This window comes from Amblyomma americanum, chromosome 2 (genome assembly GCF_052857255.1).
Source record: "Amblyomma americanum isolate KBUSLIRL-KWMA chromosome 2, ASM5285725v1, whole genome shotgun sequence".
Lineage (NCBI taxonomy): Eukaryota > Metazoa > Arthropoda > Arachnida > Ixodida > Ixodidae > Amblyomma > Amblyomma americanum.
This window is the reverse complement of record NC_135498.1, coordinates 83,441,586-83,461,393: the sequence shown is the minus strand read 5'-3', so window position 1 is coordinate 83,461,393 and position 19,808 is coordinate 83,441,586. Positions and strand designations below refer to the sequence as shown.

Below are 19,808 nucleotides of genomic sequence, written 5' to 3'. Positions count from 1 at the left end.
ATACTCTTGCTACCATTAACAGTCATGTATTCGGAAAGTGGGCTTCAGTGAATTGGGTTTATTAAACTAAGCCTGTACATAGCGTGAACGTAAACGTACCAGTCATTTTTGCTTTGTATATTATCTTTAGCAGGTGTGCTGCGAATTGTGAGCAGAAAACGTCCTGCCAGCGTGCGAAGGCTCAGAACTGTACGTGATCCTCTCGCGCGTGCAGTTTGCAGTGACGTATTCGTTGTCGGCAAGGTCGGAGGAAGCGAAACACATGTTTAGCCTTGTGCGTTTACCCTACAGGACTCACCTGCCGGACGGCTAGAGCCACTCCTGGCACTTCATAGCTCCGAGGATCCACACACCATGAGGAGGAAAGTCGTTACTCTCCAGATGATTGGTGTTACGGGTAAGTGATATAAGACGCTTTATGACTGACATTTCAGTCCAGAATTTACTTCGCAACATTCGAAACTGACGGTCATTGTAGCGTCTTTGCTACACCACTATTCCGTCATCACAGACAGAAGTGCAAACAGGGCGGCTCCTACGCACTCCGCTGTTCGCACTTGTTTTAATTGCGTTTGTTCATGGGTGGTAAGAAAAATTCGCCAGAGTCGCCCATGATTCTATTGTAAACGCCTCTAGCGTCATTTTGCTTCCAGAAAGCAAAAAGTTCGAAGAGAAGAAATGCGAACAGCGGAGTGCTTAGGCGCGTCGCTTTTAGGATTTCTTTCCACCACCCTCATGAAACGTTGCACTAATTTTGGTTCGGTTTAGTTTAGTTTCGTTCTTGGCTTTAACGTTGCAGGGACACACGTAGGCTGTCATACCCGGCCTAATGTAGAGCTCCGGGATAATTTCGACCGCTTCGGCTTGTCTACCGCGCACAGACATCGTGTAGGACATGGAAGTTTTTTTTTTTTTTACAGTTCACCTGCATCGAAATACGGCAGCCGAGGTTGGGATTCGATCTCGCGAACTTGGGGCTCAGCAGCCGAAAGCCAAAGCCGCTGAATTCACTGCCGCCGCGAAGCGAGAGTCGCATTGCCTCTCCTATGCACTCTTTTTCCACATTCTAGCTAAACGTGGTGGTAGGCGTTATACTTACGCCTATTTTTTTTAATAGCGTTATTTGTTGCTATAAGTACGAGACCTTCTTTCTGCGAGGAAATCCTCTCTAGTCATGTGGGTCTATTGGCTACCATGATGACTGCTGCATGCACCATCTTTTCTGCATTGCGAAAGCCAAGAAGCTGCGAAGTACAAAAATATTAGCTTTTAAGAAATCTCTACAATTCTTGTAACTGCTTTTGTGTTGTTTTTTTTTGTGCACACATTACTACCGGCGCCAAGCCGGCGCTGCCGAACACCTATAAGCATATTTCCCTCGTGCGTCGTACTACGATGCGCAGAGACAAGGAGAACTTTGCGCACATTTTTGTTTTGTTTAAAATATAGCACTTGCTCAACATCTTTCGCCGGAAGGAAGGCTTGGTATCCTTCGCTAGGCTGTTGGGCTTTAGGCAAGAGTGCATTAGGAGGCCAACGTCTTTATTTCTTGTCCTACTTGCCATTTTTATAGTCCAGAAACTTAAACAGATACCATTGACAATTGAGACAAATGTTGAATTCTCTGCGACTGGCAAGCTCAGTCCTTTTTGCTTGAAGGTAAACAACGCAAAGCACGACCGCAAAGCCACACGAACCGCGCCGAAAGAAAAAACATGATTTTACAGTAATAAAACTTTTTTATGAAAAAACTAGAAGCCCATTTAAAGTTAGTACACGCTCTTTTACTCTTGACGGGACACAGACAACTCCGGCTAAATTTCAGTGCTTAGTTAAAATGGGCGTTCTGCCTGTTGTCGGTATTTGGATGGTTTTATGGCATCCAGAGACGCATGTTTTGCTGACAAAATTCGATTTAAATTTTTTCCCGCCACTTGATTGAAACTGTTCAAACTTATGACATCAAGGCCGAAAGAGACTCCGTGATGACCGCATGGATGCGAAGAGTGGTGCACGCTGAAAAGAAATCAAAACTTCCTTAAAATCTACTCTGTTTAACTACATCATTTTTTTAGCATGAGCTACAGCAGCATGCAAAAGTAGAAAACAATTTATGCGGCTGAAATATTAAAAACGTTAATGTAAGAATTTCTTAAAACGACACATGTCGTTTTTTTTTTACTGAACCAAGAAGACGCGGAAAATTTTTGCATGACTTCAGTAATGAAATCAGGTGAAGGAACAAAGTAAGTAAAATATTCTAAATTATAATTTATCGTTGTACCCTTTTTTCACATTTCGTATAATTATTGTTAACTGCAACCAATCTTTGCTTCTTCATAAAACTTTAAATCGTGCTCGCTTAAGCAAAAAGTTGTTTTTTTTTCGAGAAACATACTTCGCTGAAACTCCATTCACATAATCACCAACAAGCCCATTTTATTTTCTTTTTTTTCAAAAAAAAAAGTCAGCGGTGGTTACTTTTGCTGCCTAGGATGTTTTGCATGGAATAACTGCTTTAAAAGACAAAAATAATCGTTCGAATAAAAGAGCAATCAACTCTTCCCTTAGCAAATAGAAAAAATATGTTGGCTACTATGAAAGCAAGCGGCGGAGTTTATGTAATGGTATTCCTGAAAGGAACGCGGAATTGCTTGCAATCCTTAACAATAACGGGTAATATCACCCTAGTCATACCTTTCATCTTCTTCAGAATAGTACAAAGCTTCAGTGTGTGCGACACAACACTTTATCAACTTTTCTGATCAATCAACAATGTATCATTATCAGGTGTTTTCTGTCTATCTTCTCCGTTCGCGCTACGACCATTCTTAAGGGTCTCACCTCCGGTGCACAAGCGGACCTGAAAGATTTCTGGCAATGGACGCTGTACTAGCTACCAAAGCATCTGAGCTATCGCAGCTGGCCCAGCTCGATGCTTGCAGTGTCTATTTACACACCACATGTTTTGCGCGCCCCGGCCGCCGTTTCTGTGTCGGTAAGAGAGAGAGAGAGCAATGCGTAGTGGTAAACGAATGCAAGTGCCGGAAAAAGAAAGCGTTCCCGCGAACTCACTGATAGTGCAGCGGAAATGGGCAAAAAAACAGCAAATTTATAGCACATGTATTTCCTCTGAATACATTGCTATCGCTTTAAAAAGCGTGAACCAGAGTTGTAACTTCCATCGTGCCTTCCCAAGAAGCATTTCAGCCCTGTATAACACACATGTGCGCTTGCCACCAAGGCCCCTCTTGAACACGCGCCAGCTTGAACGCATACCTACATAAGCACTGCCACGAATAACAGTCTACGCGCTCGACTGCTAGAGACACCTGCCTCCAGCGTTATTAGTACCTGCTGCCGCCCCTGAGATTTGTTTTCTGGCCGACTTCTAAAACTGATAGTCATCTAGTAATGTTAACTGAAAGGCTTTAATTCCGAAAGTCGCTCACATCCTTTGAAGATAAGAGGGTGACCACGACTCCGAGGCATTCCTGGGCCTTAGATAATTCCAATGCTGTTCGTCGTTAATCAATGACCTCAAAGACCGCGAGCGTTGTGGGAGCGATAAAAAGTGCCATTTTCCTGAAGCAGTACTGCATCTGAGCTTTAACTTTGGCAAGGCCCGTCTACGCACGCTGCAACTACGCCGCAGTGTTTTGACGCTATGGTAGTATTGGTAGAAGCTTTGCTTTCACACCGATGAAGCGACTCCAGCGGCATTGCGAAGTACAGGCGTGTCGCACACCTGATGTACTCATACTTGCGGCAAAGTTGGGGATAGAAAAGTAATAATACGCTTACACGTTACAATGGTCGGCAAGAAACAGGAAATTCCAACGCCAAGGCAGAGCGGAGGGCGAGCGCTCAGCTACGCCGTCACCTATTAAATCGATTGCCAATTGAGCCGCCCATGTATGAAAACTAGGTTTCGAGCAAAGTGGATGAAGAGCGCGGTCAAAAGCTCTCCACGTGTCAGTAAGAGAGGGGAATAATTCTTTCGAACGAATTGAGTGGCTGCACAATTCAAGGCATAAAAGCAGGAAAGTAGAGCTAGTAGTTTCTCTTGAAATATTGATACAAGTTCTGTCATTTTCCCTTTCGTCATTTGCTTCATTTCTGCAAGCATGTCATTGCGTTAAGTGAGTATATTCATGCACAGCGTTGCCAACTAATTTCAAGAGACTGCGTCGTTTCATTGCTGGGCTCCCATGAACTGCGGAACTGACCCAACACCTACTTGATACAAAGCCTGAGCGCTTCCCTCTCTTGGTTTGACGTCACATATACTAGTCGTCGGTCTCCGGCGCTGCGGCGGCGAACCAGCGCTTTGCGGCGGAGACGGTGCTCGGCATCAGCGGCTCGCGATGGCTCGAGCAAGCGTGAGCTCAGCTAGCAGGTGATGGCTTCAACAGAGGGTTATGTCTGTGTGATCATGGTGGCAAATGAAGAGTCTTGCTGAATCAGGTTTGTATGCCTGAAGAATGCACCAGTGCAGGTGCAATGCGACACCAGTAACCAGTCACAAATGCACATGCCACGCAAGAAGCGGATAACAAAATAAGTATAGTTTTGTAATTTACTTTACTTTTATCGTCTAGAGCATGGAGGCACATAGCAGCACGCTAGATATATGTGAATGCCAGAAACCACTCAATGAAATGTGGGCTCACACTCATCATACTAATACAGCAGCCAAGATATTATCAGTCACTAAGGAAAATTTGACTGAATGCTCGGTATACTAAGAATAAAAGTGAAATGTCAGTTACAATAATGACTTCACTCGTGATATTGCAAAAAATCAGCTTTTGTTACCACCAGTTTAAAAGATCTGAACCCATGCAGTAGCCTCATTAAGCCTTTATCGCCGTCATCTCTGTTTTGCAACAGATTCTCTGTATTTGAGGCGTTATTAGGAGCCCCTGCCCCCCTTAACAACGTTTAATACATTGATAAGGCATACAAGGAGGCTGCGATCCTGCTGGACAGGTCAAGAAACCGGAAGAGCAGATTGCAGATGCGATTAAAACAGACCACCATAAGAATCAATCGAGAAATAAGAAAGCGTTTCATAAAAAAAAAGGAGCAGCCCCAGGCAGAAGCGAATCCACAATAGTCCACAGGATATTCTCTGCGATCCCCAGTGTTTGGTGTGCTTCATATAAAACATTTTGCAACCGTCATTTATCTGGACAGTGTTCGAATCATGCTTACTTCATTCTTCTGAAATTGTTTTATCCATGCAGGCTGGATGGCAGATAATATGACAGATGCTGGCAGCAATGAATAAGTCATGCGAAATCAAACTAGAATATTTCAGAGAAAAATTAAAACGTTACGCCAGGGCAATGTATGACAATTCAAATTGGGTGCATAATGTAACTATGGCTTTTTTTTCTTGTTTCTTTAGCTGGTCTGGTAGTGTTTCTGTTGGAAATGCTAAGTGAACTGATTTTTCAGAGCTTGAAGTGAAGTGCTGATATCACTTGCGCATTCTTCACCAGCCATTTGGGCAACGTATCAAAGACCGCTGCTTTGAAAAGACAATGCGCTATGAAGACGAAAGTACGGGCAGAATGATAGAAGTCAGTTGGTCAAATGGCGGCCTCAGAGGTGACGCGATACCAACCATTTATCCAGAATGCCCGTCATATTTATCGAAACCGATAACTTCACGACAACGTCCAGAAGAAAACGGGCAAAACGTAAACTCGTAAACTTCAGCAAAGCTATGGTGACCTCCATCCATAGATTGAATCAAAAAACCAAGGAGGAAAATGTAAGCCCATTTGAAAACCTTCTTGCAGCAATACAGCAGATATGAGTGTCGAAATTTTGGAAGTCGGTGCATGCAAGGAAATGGATAATATTTCTGAGCCTTAATGAGAATAGTGTCCATTCAGCACACTATAACCGTAATGTCGCATTGCACTTTTACTGTCGCATTCAAATGCATAAGAATGCCGGTGGTGGAGGTTCCTGACTACGGGTCAAGCATGAGTGAGCTTGCAGGCCTTTTGAAACACTTTTGGGAAGCACACAGCTGAATGTACCCCGCAGTTCTACAAATCTGAGGCAGTCATAGTACATATTGCCTCCCTTCTTGAGGACCTGCACCACAACAAGGTTCCTGATCGCCAAGCACCTCCTAATGTGCTCACGACATTTCTTCATTAACCGTCCAAGTAGAAAGAATGGAACTGTACCTATGTGCTGTTTGTTGAGTGCTGAATGACATCGAAAAAGAAGTAATTATGAACACACTCACGGACACGCCTTGGAAAGACTGCCACTAGCGCATCTGGCTTCCATTCAGTACTTTGTCTCTGTCCGTGCTCTTTTCCATTTTTAAAGGTCGAAATTGCATAAATGTGTGACTGAACTTGCAAAATTCCGTGCATCTATATGGTTGTCATAGAAGAAAAGTGCCGCTTTATAATCAAAAGACGTGCATAAAATCCTTACTGGGAAACAAATTTTGTTGTCTGAATTTATTGTTATTATCCCCCGATTTAGCTTACCTCAGCAAAAATTACTTGTATGTTAATGAGAGCTCACCATATATGCCCCATTCTATGCTGTTTAAAAACATCTGCACTGCACCAAACCAACATTCCGCGCGCTGTGCAGTAATTACTGTACACTGCCGCTACACAATTTAAGCCTCAGTAAGACTTACTCTAAACCTCCCCTTAAAGTCGCATCATATTTAACTGTCACAGGGAACACCACCCGGAGCATTCCCTAACTTTACAAATGATGAAGCATTGCTAAAGAGTGAAAGCCGCATTCATCAAGCACAATACAAGCAATTGGGTTCTCGAGAACTTGGGGTCGAATCAGTAGAGGAGATGGAAACGTTTGCAAGGAACCTAAGCCAACAAGTGACTTCAGCTAAAAAAAAAATCAAGATTCTATTTTATCTTTCATATTTCACGAAGGCACAAGTTCTGCGGGGGGAATCATAAAACCACTCTCCGGAAAGTTTGGCTACTTCCCTACACGTCCTCTTACTGGGCAGTAACCTGCACCAGGACAGTAATAGTTATAATAACACAAATAGCTCCACTGCCACGCCTAGGTCAGAAAACATTGGGATCAAATATTACGATTTCTGCAGCTGCTCAAAAGCTGCTCATTAGAATCGACACCTCAATTTTAGGCGTTTTTCACCACCGTATTTAATTCATAATGAAAGCCATTTAATGTTACATATCAGCTTCAGCACGCAAGTGAGTACAGAATAATAGAATGCATGTCAAAAGAGTCAGCTGAGCACCAGTATACACGCACAAAATACGAGACAGCACTAGCTGCCAAAGCTGAAAACAAAATTCCTGTCGCAGTTGGATTACTGAGTAAACACTAAATAAATTATAGAAAACAGGCAAGCAAAAATCTGAATGACAGCAGCGATGATCTTCACGCGTGTCTGGCATACATGGATCAGGTGCATACACTGGTGACGACCAGCCACACCATACATCTCTAGAATATCCGTGACTGCCTAAGGACGAACACAACGCACGTCACCGTAACCAAGGCTGCTAGTGAAGTAACCAGGATGCCACATTATTCCACGCACGGTGAATGAACGCCTATTCCCCCACATTCACGGCAATTTTCCAATGAGGAAATGCGTTCACGAATTACTCTTGAGTAATGCAGGAGAAGCGACCCTTGGTGCACGAGCATATGACGCCGTCATGACGCCGTCAAGCTCCTTTTTCTACTTTCTTATTTTTTTAGCGTGCCACAATTACTTGCCTGGTAGCGGGAACTATTCAGTTGCCATCGGCGACGCGGCTACCGCATCATAGCACATTTCTCACTCATTTTCTCTTCAGTAACCAAGCGCTCACCCACACGGCGGCCTTCCCTCGACGTGAAGCGAGGCTAGCGAGTCCTAATGACAATATGTTCATTCGCATTCTGTGAGGTGTTGTCTGCCGTAAATGTCCTATAGGTGACATCCACAGATGCACGGGACACGCATCCGTTGATCATAAGAAGCACAGTGTTGAAGAGCTTGCGGTTGAAGTCGCAAAAAACGGAAATCACGAGCACCCACGCACATTGCATCTCGCCCCACGGCCAGGCTCGTTCGTTGTTTACGTGTGCTGCTCCGGCTGTGGAACTCGCACCCGGCGGACGGAGGCAAGTGCCAGTGAAGTCACACAACTTGGCTCATGCCTTGTATAGAAAAGTTGTTGACTGACATACCTCATTATTAACGCAGCAGCGTTCGAGTGGGCGTTCGGAGGAAAAGCCGTGCGCGCTGGTCCATACAGTTGCTACGTCGCACTTTGAGTTTAGGAATGAAAGCTAAAGCTAGAGTTTAATCGTGAGAGTGAGCTTGTAGCTTAACTGAAATGTCATCATACCATATAAAGATGTAAAGTAAGTACTTCAGTTTAAAAAAAAATTGGGGTAATCAGTTGTGAATCGAAGGCACGACCCTTGGGTCGCAAATCAGACACGCAAACCCTAGGCCGTTGGGGTATTTTTTCTTCTTTATTTCATAGAAGTACCATAGCACTGACAGACTTCTAGCCCTGCTTAACCAGGCCACGTCCCGCGAACCCGTCATACACAGTCACACCAGCGTCCTGCTATCACTCTGTCAACCCATAACACTCCGGGAGACACGCTACTGCATCGAGTAACGGCAGCCAGGCAAGAGGTCGATCCTGCGCAGCATATACCCCCTGCTCAAAAGCACACTGATCCCTGAACAGAGACATAGATTAATGTTGCGGATCTGCGCGATGATCTGTCATGCATACGGCTCTTTCACAGGCTAAACAGTTTCATGAGGTCAAAAAGAGCACATGGAACCATGGTCATTGATCACATGGTCATTGGGCAAGTCGTTTCGACTTAGCTAAAGGGAGACATTATGTATCTTGCGGTATGTCGCGTGGCCTGGTATGCCTACTAATGTACGCTAATGAGTCTGTGTAATTAGGAAGAAGCAATAATTAAGAAAGAACGCAACACATACGATTAACGCCGTCGCGTCAATCCTTTAGGGGGAGCTGCAGTGTCTCCCGAATTTTTTCATAAAATGAGCGCAGTGCTCCACGCCTGAAGAAGAGCTCTTGGTGCACAAATCTTCAGGGATATATGAATATGTCCTTCTTTCAATGAAAGCAAAGGAGCAGCGCACACGTCCTAATTTACTATTGGCGTTCCATCTAGGTCATCGTCTCTTTCGACGGTCGCGGCCGACTGCCTCGCAGGTAGCGAAGCCAGCTGCGCAGGAAGATTCCTTTAGCCTACTTAGCCTACAGTTTCACTTTGGCCTCCATTTTTAGTTAAAGAGCGCAGTGTCAATACCGAATGGGCTATTGTGAAACAAAATTGCGATTATTCGTGTTTTGTAAGCTCTTCATTCTCTTTACTCTGTAGTTTGCCATTGGTCATGCCCGCCTTTGATAACAGAAGCGGTAAGACAATGTTATCGGCTGACAGCTCTGGGAAAATATGCATTCCTACTAATGTTAAACCGAAAACAAAATTTGCAGCTGGCATCCGCAGGAACCGAAGTGCTTACCAAGCAATTTTCAGAGACAAAGTATTCTGCAAGTATCGAATGGCTAGACCTGCAGACACGGGCACAAGCAGTCTGTGGAAAGGCTTAGGGTATATTGCATTTTTTGCCTTAATTATGTCTTTCCCTAAACGAGAAAAATCCCGCAGTACTTAGCTGTGCACCGTAAAGCACTCCTGCGAGAATTTAGTATACTTGGTACTCGCGAAGGACGGAAGAGCTCACCCATTACATGAAGCAGGTGAAGCGGCTCAGACAAGACGCCAAAAAATGTCGTTGTGCCAGCACTAAAGGTAGTGACACCCGTGTCGTCACTTAAATACAGTCCCTCCGGGCCATCACTCTTGCTTTTAGCGTTTCATCGCCGCCGCTAATGCATAGAAGCTGTCCCCGCGAGCAGAGATCATGGTATTGCTTTAAAGTGTAGCTTGGGTCAAATGACATGGTTACCTCCATCATTGCTTTTATACTTTTACTGCAGTGAATGCTTTTACTCTAAGTCAAGGATTCACCCGCAACGGCATATTTCTGCATGGTGAATCTGGGCAACTTTAGGTGGTGGGTGGCACTACTGGACGGGGGTGGAGGTGGTGGGTGGTGGTGGTTTAATGGTGGCGATAGCACACCGTTCATGCCTTCCGCTTCGTGCGAACTTCTTTATCGTCCCTTTTGACGTGTGGTCGTAAGACAGCGCCAAACGGTGCAAAATTTCTCTCAGATGCTGCACGCATGAGGCGCAGACCAGAAGTCAGCGCGGACGGTCAGGCGGTACTGAAAAAGCAGGCCCGTGCAGTGTTCCTGATTGGCAACTGGACCGTACCATGATTAAAAAGCTAATGGGTGAAAGGGACAGAGATTTAAAAATACTGAAATTTACTCTCGCTCGATTTTCGGATCTAAGTGTCCTGACCATAACGTAAGCTTGGTAAAGTTATTTTACTAGTAGAGAGTAATTTCCGGATACGTTTTCTAAATTTGGTGATCATAATTGCTATTGTCATTTTTTTAGTTCGGCAAGACTGTCTGCGCAACATCGCCGAACTGCATGATTTCGTCATCTAGAAGAAATGAGCACAACCGATGTTAACGCACCCAAGACTGAACGCCACAAACCCTTCCGGGGCATAAACAGACTGATTAGCACTTCTATCAATCAGTCATCGATGGAATCAATCCTTGCCATTGCTAAAGTTGCAAAACGACTCTCATTTGCTTTAGCCAACGAGGGCACAAAGGTTGCGCGTCTCACTTGTTCTCCTGCTGTAGTTTTGAGCCCCCCCCCGCCCCTCCCCCTACCCCCAACGACTGCAATTATGCCATGTTCGGTACCTCTTTCGCTTGTCTTTTGCAGTCGACCAGTGACTTGGTTAAATCCAAACGCGTTGAAAGCACCCCGAAAAAACTTTCATGCAAAACGTATCCGCGAATTTAACCCCATTCACGATCCCCAATCTGAGGCTTTACTTTCAAAAAAGAAAACACCGCACAAGAAACGCGGGTATCGAAATTTAGGCGTTCCTTAAGGTGATGTTGTATAAGAGGGGTGTTTTTCGAATTTAGTTGAAAAATATCTTTCACCGTATCCTTGTGTCGTGACAAGTGTCATTGCAGTGTGAGCATTTCACAGTCAAAACGAAAACATGGTTTCCGTCCTTAGAGTCCTAAGAATGCATTTTGATCCATGGAAATCGATTTACGCAACTTTTGATTAAACAAGATCATCTAAAAGGATGAGACTAATTGTGAGTCTTTAGCCCCTGATCGTGGAAGTTCCCCGTCTTTTCGACAATACCTAGCTTACAATATTGTAGCCGGGAACAATATATTTACAAGTATTAACAGGTAGAAAGATAACGGCAGTCGAGAAAGCTGCGAGAAGCGCTGAGAGGACCGAGAGAGAGCTTTGTCGTCGCCTTCGTCTTTCTTCGACTCCTGGCATACATGCATACTATTCGTCATTGACATCTGCCCGTTACAGTGCAATCATAAAGCTAAATCGTAAAGTGTCAGGTCTAACGTTCCGAAGCGACGCTTTGTGTATGATGATGCCATAGCGAAAGTCTCCGGAATAGTTTTGGCCACTTGGGATTCTGTAAAATGCGACGACTGCGCACACTACACGGACCAATCCTGTATTCTGCCTCCATTAAAATACCCTAACCGAAGCCGGGATCGAACCCGCGACCTTAAGAACAGGGGTCTAACGCCAAAGCCACTGAGCCAACACGGCGGGTAATCGTAATGCGAATCGAATATGATATATATAGGCCGCTGCGTATAAGCGTTCATAATAGTTGCGTACCATCACTAAGCACCTATCATGAAGGGGCTTTGAGGACAGCCCAGCGCGGTACACAAAAAATATTGTAAAGGTGCGTTATGTGGCGGAAAGCGGAAAAAACTTTGAACGGAAAAAGCCCATCTATGGCCATAAGCGGAAATAAAGAACAGATGATGGACTTCGGCCGGGCGTACGGTGCGAAGAACGAACGACCGCTTGTCCGTTGCAGTGGCGCAGCATGTTACAAGTAACGAAACCTGTAGATGAAGAAAGGCCGCAAAAATTTGACAGGCCGGTTACCATTGGTTAAAAAGAGATTGAACGAAAGCAGTTAAGGCATTTATGCTTTATTATATTGTTACGGGGATATAGTATTTACATTCATTTACAAGTGTTGGTGGTTAGAATAGAGAGTTCATAGCAGGGAGCACCAACACGAACAGGGAGCTGCATTAACCTCCTCTTCTTCGTTCGTCCTTTCACGCCAGAGGCCACTTCGTCGTAACATGACTCCCGGCGGCACGAGCGCCGTCTCGGCGCTCGGCCGGTGATGGAGAAGTGACGTGGCATTGCTTGAGGCGCATGTCGTGAACAATATCTGTGGGTGGTCAGCATGATGAGCATGCAGGCGTATGAGTAGCAACTTCATACGTGACGTCGGTGACCTGGCGTGTATGTAGTGGTAGAAAATATGACAGTGACCTGACATTTGTATAGCTCTGCGAGGTCGTTTTAGTTTTCCAAACAGAGTCATTTTTCATTTTGGCCTTCTCCAGTCCACCGCTCTTGAAGGGCAGCGCCACTGATGACCATCTCCTCGTGCGGCGCGTTTAGCGGCTGCTACCGCAGATGGACCGTGCTACATTCCTGCGCTCTCTCCACAACCTTAATCTTCCTGCCACGGCAACAACGTTCCCGATGGTTACCGTCGTGCACATTCCTACACTGTCCCCATAACCTCCTCCTCTCGCCATACCCTCCATGGCCACCCTCCACCTCCTTCTAAGATAACTACCCTCCGGTTTGGTGTCCACGGCAACCACGCACCGGTTTCGCGTTCTCACGCTCTTGCCTTACACTCCTCCTTCCGCGGTAATCACCCTCCAGTTGGGGATTTCTCCGCTTTCGGCACTTCCTCCTCATCCCACGGTAACCCCTTTTGGGGACGGCCACCGTTGTAACCATCCTCTGGTTACGCCTACCTACGCTCTAGCAATAAAGCCTCCCTCTAGGGTAACTACAGTCCGGGTGTTTCCAGTCGCAAACGCCGACCGCTTACGCTTTCTTAATCACTCATCATACCCTTGTCCTTCTAGGTTAACCATCCTCCGGTTGGTAATTCCTCCACTCTTCTGATACCCTCCTCCTGCCAAGGAAATCACCCTCCGGACGGTTCCTATGATAACCGCCCACCACTTGCACATTTCTCCACTCACGTCATACGTTCCTCCTTGAAAGAAGACCACCTTCTGAGCGGTTCCCAATGCAACACACCCACTGGTTACGCCCACTTCTGCGACCGACAAACACATAATACTACGAAGCTAAACGCAAAAACGGACGCTCTACAGTTGTTGCTGCAAAATGCAAGGAAGATAAGATTAGGTGGTTTGCTGAAATACGGCGGAACACAAGGCCAATTGGTGGATAGCAGCGACTCTTGGACTGCGCTAGGGATGAAAGCGATCCCCTCATTGTAAAATCCTTGGCTGTCCCCCTGCGTACAGTCGTCACAAACGTTAATAGAGTTAGTACTGGTCGTAGAACCTGAGTATTAGAAACAGATAATTAATGGTCCGTCAGTGTACCAGACTGTAATGCAAAGCAAAAATTCGTAGACATCAAAATACCTTATGTGTTGGCAACGCGATAGTAGTTAGAAGCTCTTGAGGCCTTTGCCCGAAGTGAAGACACATCCGGTCTGGGGACGCCATTCCCATCCAGCCTCAGGGTAAATTTTGCTACCAATGATATATGTTGTTTTTCCAGATCGAACCTTTAATTATATCGCATTAAAAAAGTAGCGGAGCCGCACAACGTCATGAGTGGAAGTGAAACTAGGAGAATTACTGGGCTGCAGCTGCCATTGCCGGAGCGCGCTTCCTCTCTCACCCTTGGCATATAAACATTATTGATAAAAGCGTTTGTCCTGCAGTGAGGACCGCCTAGCTAGAGGCAATATTACACACCAGGCTGCAGCACATCACCAACATTGGTGCTCGACTACTATTCAATGTTCATTCTCCATTCTTTTTGTCCGCCGTGAAAGAAAGCAGAAAACCACTAGCGACCGATAGGGTCAATGAGTCACTTCAGCTGATGAACCAAATTTGTCGGCTGAATAACAGCGTTGGTACAGCAACAGATGGACGACTTCCTGTGCAGCAAATCGACGGTCTTTCACACAGGGCGACAGGATGTGAGACGGACCATCTTTAAACGCGCTGCAATTTCAGGGCTTTGGAAATATCTGGGTCTACCTGCCACGTCTAGTTGCTTGCACTGCGCGCTTTGCGTTATAAATATTCTAAGGAACTGCACCCCAGGATGTTGTATTTATCTCTAAAATGATTTAGTTGTTTAACGCGACAGCGTCAAGGAGCTTGTGTCGCGGAAAATCCGGCGTCGGCCTCGTTGACCTTGAGCGAAAAATACGCACAGAAGCAACCTAGGAGATCACGTGGCCTGGTGGCATCATCACAACCTGCGTGCGAGATTGGGAGTAAACAGACCACTATGGCAGGTGGCAGTAAAATAATGATTGGTAGCGAGAGGTTCCTCGGGAAGAGCGATCTGGATCGCATAAGCACCACTGGCACAGTGGCGCATCGGTTAACTGCCCAACTGTCCGAGGAGTGGTTTCAGTACTCCCAGGGATGTAAGAATGTATAGTTCAGATTTACAAGTTCTGCATATATGAGCATCAAAACCATTAAACCTATAGCGTCAGAGCTTCAAGCCGGAGCTTACCCTGCTTTTTTTCTTTTACTTTGGTTTTCACTGATGATTACTAGTTCTGGAGGCGACAACAAGCAGTTTCATGCTCACCGTATTCGCGTTAGCCTTGAATGTCCATTCATCTTCTTCAAGTGGCATTAGAGGATTGAATTCAGTATGTGTCGATCACATGTCTAAAGAGGACGGGAAAACAGAAAATTTATTTGGTATTATATTGATCTCTCGACTTTCTGTGCCGATCGTGAGGCTAAATGGACGATTTCGACTTTCTTAAATTACAACGCAGGGACAACTAGGACTGGAGTTCGGAATTCGTCCAGAATACTGAGGTTCTTTTCGTCCACAAAGAACAGATGCAGCGACATAGTGATGCATAATTGCACGGAACTTGATTGAGAGGTTCTCTCCAGAAGAAAACATTTTAAGCAAACAAGAACTTACTGTCTATATCTTTATCGCTAAGTAGCGCAACTGGAACGCACAAAAATATTAGTATTCGCGCAATTCTTTACTTTGCGCCCCTTCTATAGAAACCTCAAAAAGCAGTGAACCCTGGTAATATTTGTTTGTGCAAGGTATTTATGATTGTAAAACAGGCATAAACTACGAAAAGTATATTCCGGCACCACACTATATTGTACCAAAGTAAATGCACCACTGGTTGAAGGTCAGGAAATTTTCTTGTAAGTGTGACATCTTCCCTTATTCTTTTTCTGTTAGAGCTATTTGAGACAGTAATAGTTTGCCATTCAGCCTCGTAATTATTGTATTAAATAATTCTTTTTTTGCCATGAATTGAAACCATTTATTAATGTGTAATTAAATCTGTAACCCACGTGCTGTACCGCCCGACGGGGCGAGGCAGGTGACACCTAAGTGAAAATACACAGAAAAGGTAACTTGGCTTGCTGTATTTGTTTTACAGCGACAGCGGTTAAAAGCTAGTTCCCTACGGTTCGCGTCATGGTAGATTTAGCTGTGCGTAACCGCAGCATGGTTCCCACGGGAACCGCTCTGGGGTTGGTTAACTAGGAAGGAGGGAAGTATAGCGAGAGTGAAGTAGTGCTTAACCGGAGGGTTGTTATCACAGGAATTATCCGGAGGGTGGCTATCGTGATATTAGGGGGGCATAGGAAGAGCGTTGGTATCGCGGGACCGGAGCCTGTTTGCCACGGGAACCGCGAAAGAAAGATGCTATGACGAGAGAGTAGGGATGCCGAACCGGAGGGAAACTGCCATGGAAACAACCCGTAATGTGGTTACCATGAAAGGAGGGGGGGCATGGCGACCGCGTAAGAACGCGGAACAGGAGGGTGGTTGCCAAGGTGTTGCTGATGGGAGGAAATCACCAAATACAGTAATTCTTCGGAGTCCCACCTGATGCCTCGTTTAGTAAAGGCTTGGTTTTGTACCCCGGCGTCCTAGAGAAAACTTCTTTTAAAATCTATTTGAGCCGCACTCGAACCCTCACAAAACTGCTCAATTACACAGTTACATACAAAACCTCGAGCACACTCATTTTACTAAAAAAGAAAAGGATAAAATTTTGATTTCGCATTGCAAGAGCGAGAAGGCATGAATTGCTTTGTGTTTAAAGATACTAAGCCGTAGGGGCTCAAGATATAAACGAAATAACAAAGGTGATAGTGGGCAGCCCTTTCGAACCGATGAATGAAGGAGACCAGGTTTGGTAACCTTTTGATTAACAATCAGTCCTGTTGTGTATGCTATATAACATAGTTCTGTGCGTTCTATGCCTTTTAGCCAGACATCGCACTCTCCAAGACTGCGAACAAAGCCTCATGACACACCTTATGAAAAGCTTTTTTCTGTATAAGTATGAATAAGAGCCGCTTGGCCAACCACGTCTGACACTGTCTCTGACACCGAACGTACGATATGGGTGTGGTGACTGGTTCAAGCAGAATAAAGGTGGACCTAGGCAACACACTGTGAGCTTTTACTGAGTGAAGTGTCTTAGAGACATGAACTGATGTGTAGGTGAGTAAATATGAGCATGCTAATTAAGAGTTAGGTAGTTGTGTGAGTACTGAGTAGGAAACGCGAACGGGACCGGATAACGCTTTCGCGTTCCACTCTTAAAGGCGAAGCTTATGTGTCCCCTAAATTGTTTCGTTTGTAACAGCTTTTGTGTTCCGTATTCTTCGCTTGTCAGCGTTCGTGTAGCGCACTCATCGTAATGTCACGCCTGCTCACGTTGTTAAACTGCAAGTCAATTTCACCTTGCCCAGATCACAGCCTTGATTTTCAAACAATACCTTTCTACGTTTCGGACGAATTCAGAAAAATAAATATCCCAGGTCCCACTCGTCGCATCGAGAACACAGGGACAGCGGATACAACACACTACTCACCGTTAGTACCAGCCGCGGAAACCCTTCCTAGAGAATGAAAACTTCTCATCATAAAAGCGAAAGGCAAAGCTTGGACTGTTAAACAATAGATATGCATGCACAAAAGAAAAGCACTAACATTATTTTGTTTTGAATACCACATATGCTTTTTCCACTTGCATCGTTTGATATTACATGCAACGGACTAACTCTCCTCCTCAGCCTGCAATTAATGCTGACCTTAAGGCGCCGTACTTCCAGCAGTTTTCTCTCTGTGATGGAATATCGATGTCACATGTTGAATATAATTGAAAGATGGTTATCAAAACAGTCACTCTGTACAGGGCCGCCGGTGGCACTTGGAAAGCAATCCTGGCGAAACTTTTACACAAACTTACTTCCCTTGTGGAGAATTTTAACAAGCACTACGAAGAAAAATATCAGCGCACAAAACACTCGCGCTAGTTTCACTTCATTTAAAAAGTGTTCGCCAAATTCAGTTGTGTGTTTAACAAATTTATAATGACCCTGTGTGAAATTTCTCTCCCCTATGCGTTAAGCATGGTTCATTCGTGGAAAATAATTTTATTATCACGCTTCGAATTCATATTTGCCTAACTTGGACGTGACAGAAGGAAATTTCGCAGTTAAAATGCTGTAATTAATTTTTTTCAAAATGGTAGCACTAAACTATTAACCCTTAAAGATCAAGCTTGATATGTATTCATCCAATTACGTTCTAACCATCAAAATAACACCTAGTATTTTTGCTGTTGTTGTTCTTACAAATTGAAAAATGAGCATTTATCTCATGTTTTTGATTAGGTCTGGAATAAGCGACGTCATCAACATGGTCAAAAATATTTAGCACTAATATAATTTACAAAAAGAGAGTGACTTACCAAAGCAAATTTATTCTCGAGCGATAGATGCATAATGGTATAAGGGGAGAGGGCTATCTATCTTATCGCTTTTCCCTGCCCTTTCTTTTTTTCCTGCCAAGTGCTGTATGGTGGACCGGTTTGCACGTGTTCAGTTCAATTCATTTGGCAATTTCATTGCTAGGCATAGAACTGCTAAGGCAAGCTACATGAATGTGCAAACTTGTAACTTGATCAAAGCTGCTACTTCTTTTCTGGCAGGCAGCAATACTGATTTTAAAGCAATAGAAGTTACAGAGGTACCTGCACTGATATAAAACAATATATAATTTTTATGCATAATGCATTCCCGTCCATCCGAAATAATCCTTCTTCACTCAAGTCCAACCTTCTTGGACATCACTTTTTCTGTGGCAACTGTGGAATATCCTATGATACTGTTTTGAACTTATTTATGGGAACGGCCTAAGATACTGATGCGTAGCAAAATTTTGCTTTTAACGTTGGTCCTGCGCTCGCATCTGGGAGTTAACAGTGCCACGAAATATGAAAAGTTGCGGTTTTTTGGAATAAATGTCAGATATATAACAGCCTATCGGGGAAGCATCTGCGGACTTATCGATTGTAATGGTGTAATCTGACGACATACGAAAAAAATTACGTTCATAAGCAAGTTCGGTTGAAAAAATGCGCTTCTCTAGAATTTCTGGGGAAGTGTTTTTGATGTGGCAGTATGCAGAACACTACAAACACTTGAACGAGGCTACGACAGTCGAAAGAAACAAGAAATACGGTACTGACTGTGAAATATATATGGGTTGCTCGCACCACGGCTTCTGAAGAAGGCGCACTGGAATTCACGGGTGGTGTGTCAGCCAAGTTTATGAAAAAAAATCGTCTGAGTGTTTGGCGGCGCACAAAGGTAGGTTAAATAAAGCCTGAAGACTGCCACTGGAAGACTCGTATCGGCTGCAAACTGTGTGCGGGCAGCCTAAATAATTTATTTTCAGCCAAAACTTGTCAATGCGAACTTAACATACACGCTGCGGACTAGCTAAGCAAAAACTTTTATTATACGCTCAAATTTTTCCTGCAGATTGCACACAGTAAGAATTATAGTGCGGAAAATACGATACACAACAATGCAAACATGCTAACATCGCATGCTGAGAATACCTTTCATTTTCCGGGTCTGCTTTCAGAATCAGGCGGGCAAAGATCGGGCTATATATCCTGTGCTCAAATTCGGCTGCAAGTGGTAGTACACAGCACAAAGTTTGATAAATTAAGGTTTTTGTTGGTGATCTTTTCCTGCGAGAGACTACTGAAAACGCACTTCTTTGTGCCGTACTTAAGTGCTCTATGTTTTGGTCAATATTTTCAAAAGAAATATAGAAATAGCAGTTTCCACTAAAGTCTTAAGTGAGGAACCATAAAATACGCAAAATCAAACACTCAACACAGGTCGAGCCCAAATTGAAATTATGTTCAAATGCACTAAAACACTACCACATTGTTATATTTTAGGCCGCCGCGGTGGCTCAGTGGTTATGGCACTCAGCTGCTGACTCGACAGACGCGGGTGCGATCCCAGCCGCGGTGGTCGAATTTTGATGGATTATTAGAGGTCCGCGTACTCTGCGATGGCAGCGCACGTTACAGTACCGCAGGTGATCGAAATTTCCGGAGTCCTTCACTACGGCGTCCCTCATAACCTGAGTCGCTTTATGACGTTACACCCTCATAAACTAATCTAAACATTTGGTATTCAGTTTTTG

At 44.5% G+C, this 19,808-nt stretch overlaps 1 protein-coding gene across 1 annotated transcript in view; it reads left to right on the top strand.

Annotated features, from left to right (window-relative positions):
- Positions 1-259: 259 nt before the first annotated feature.
- The window catches only part of LOC144121534 (arylsulfatase B-like), a 66,704-nt gene continuing 47,155 nt past the window's right edge, over positions 260-19,808 (top strand). Inside the window, exon 1 of the mRNA XM_077654795.1 lies at positions 260-397. Within this exon, the coding sequence (XP_077510921.1) occupies positions 355-397 (43 nt within the window). The 5' untranslated portion in view covers positions 260-354. The remainder of the gene's footprint in view (positions 398-19,808) is intronic.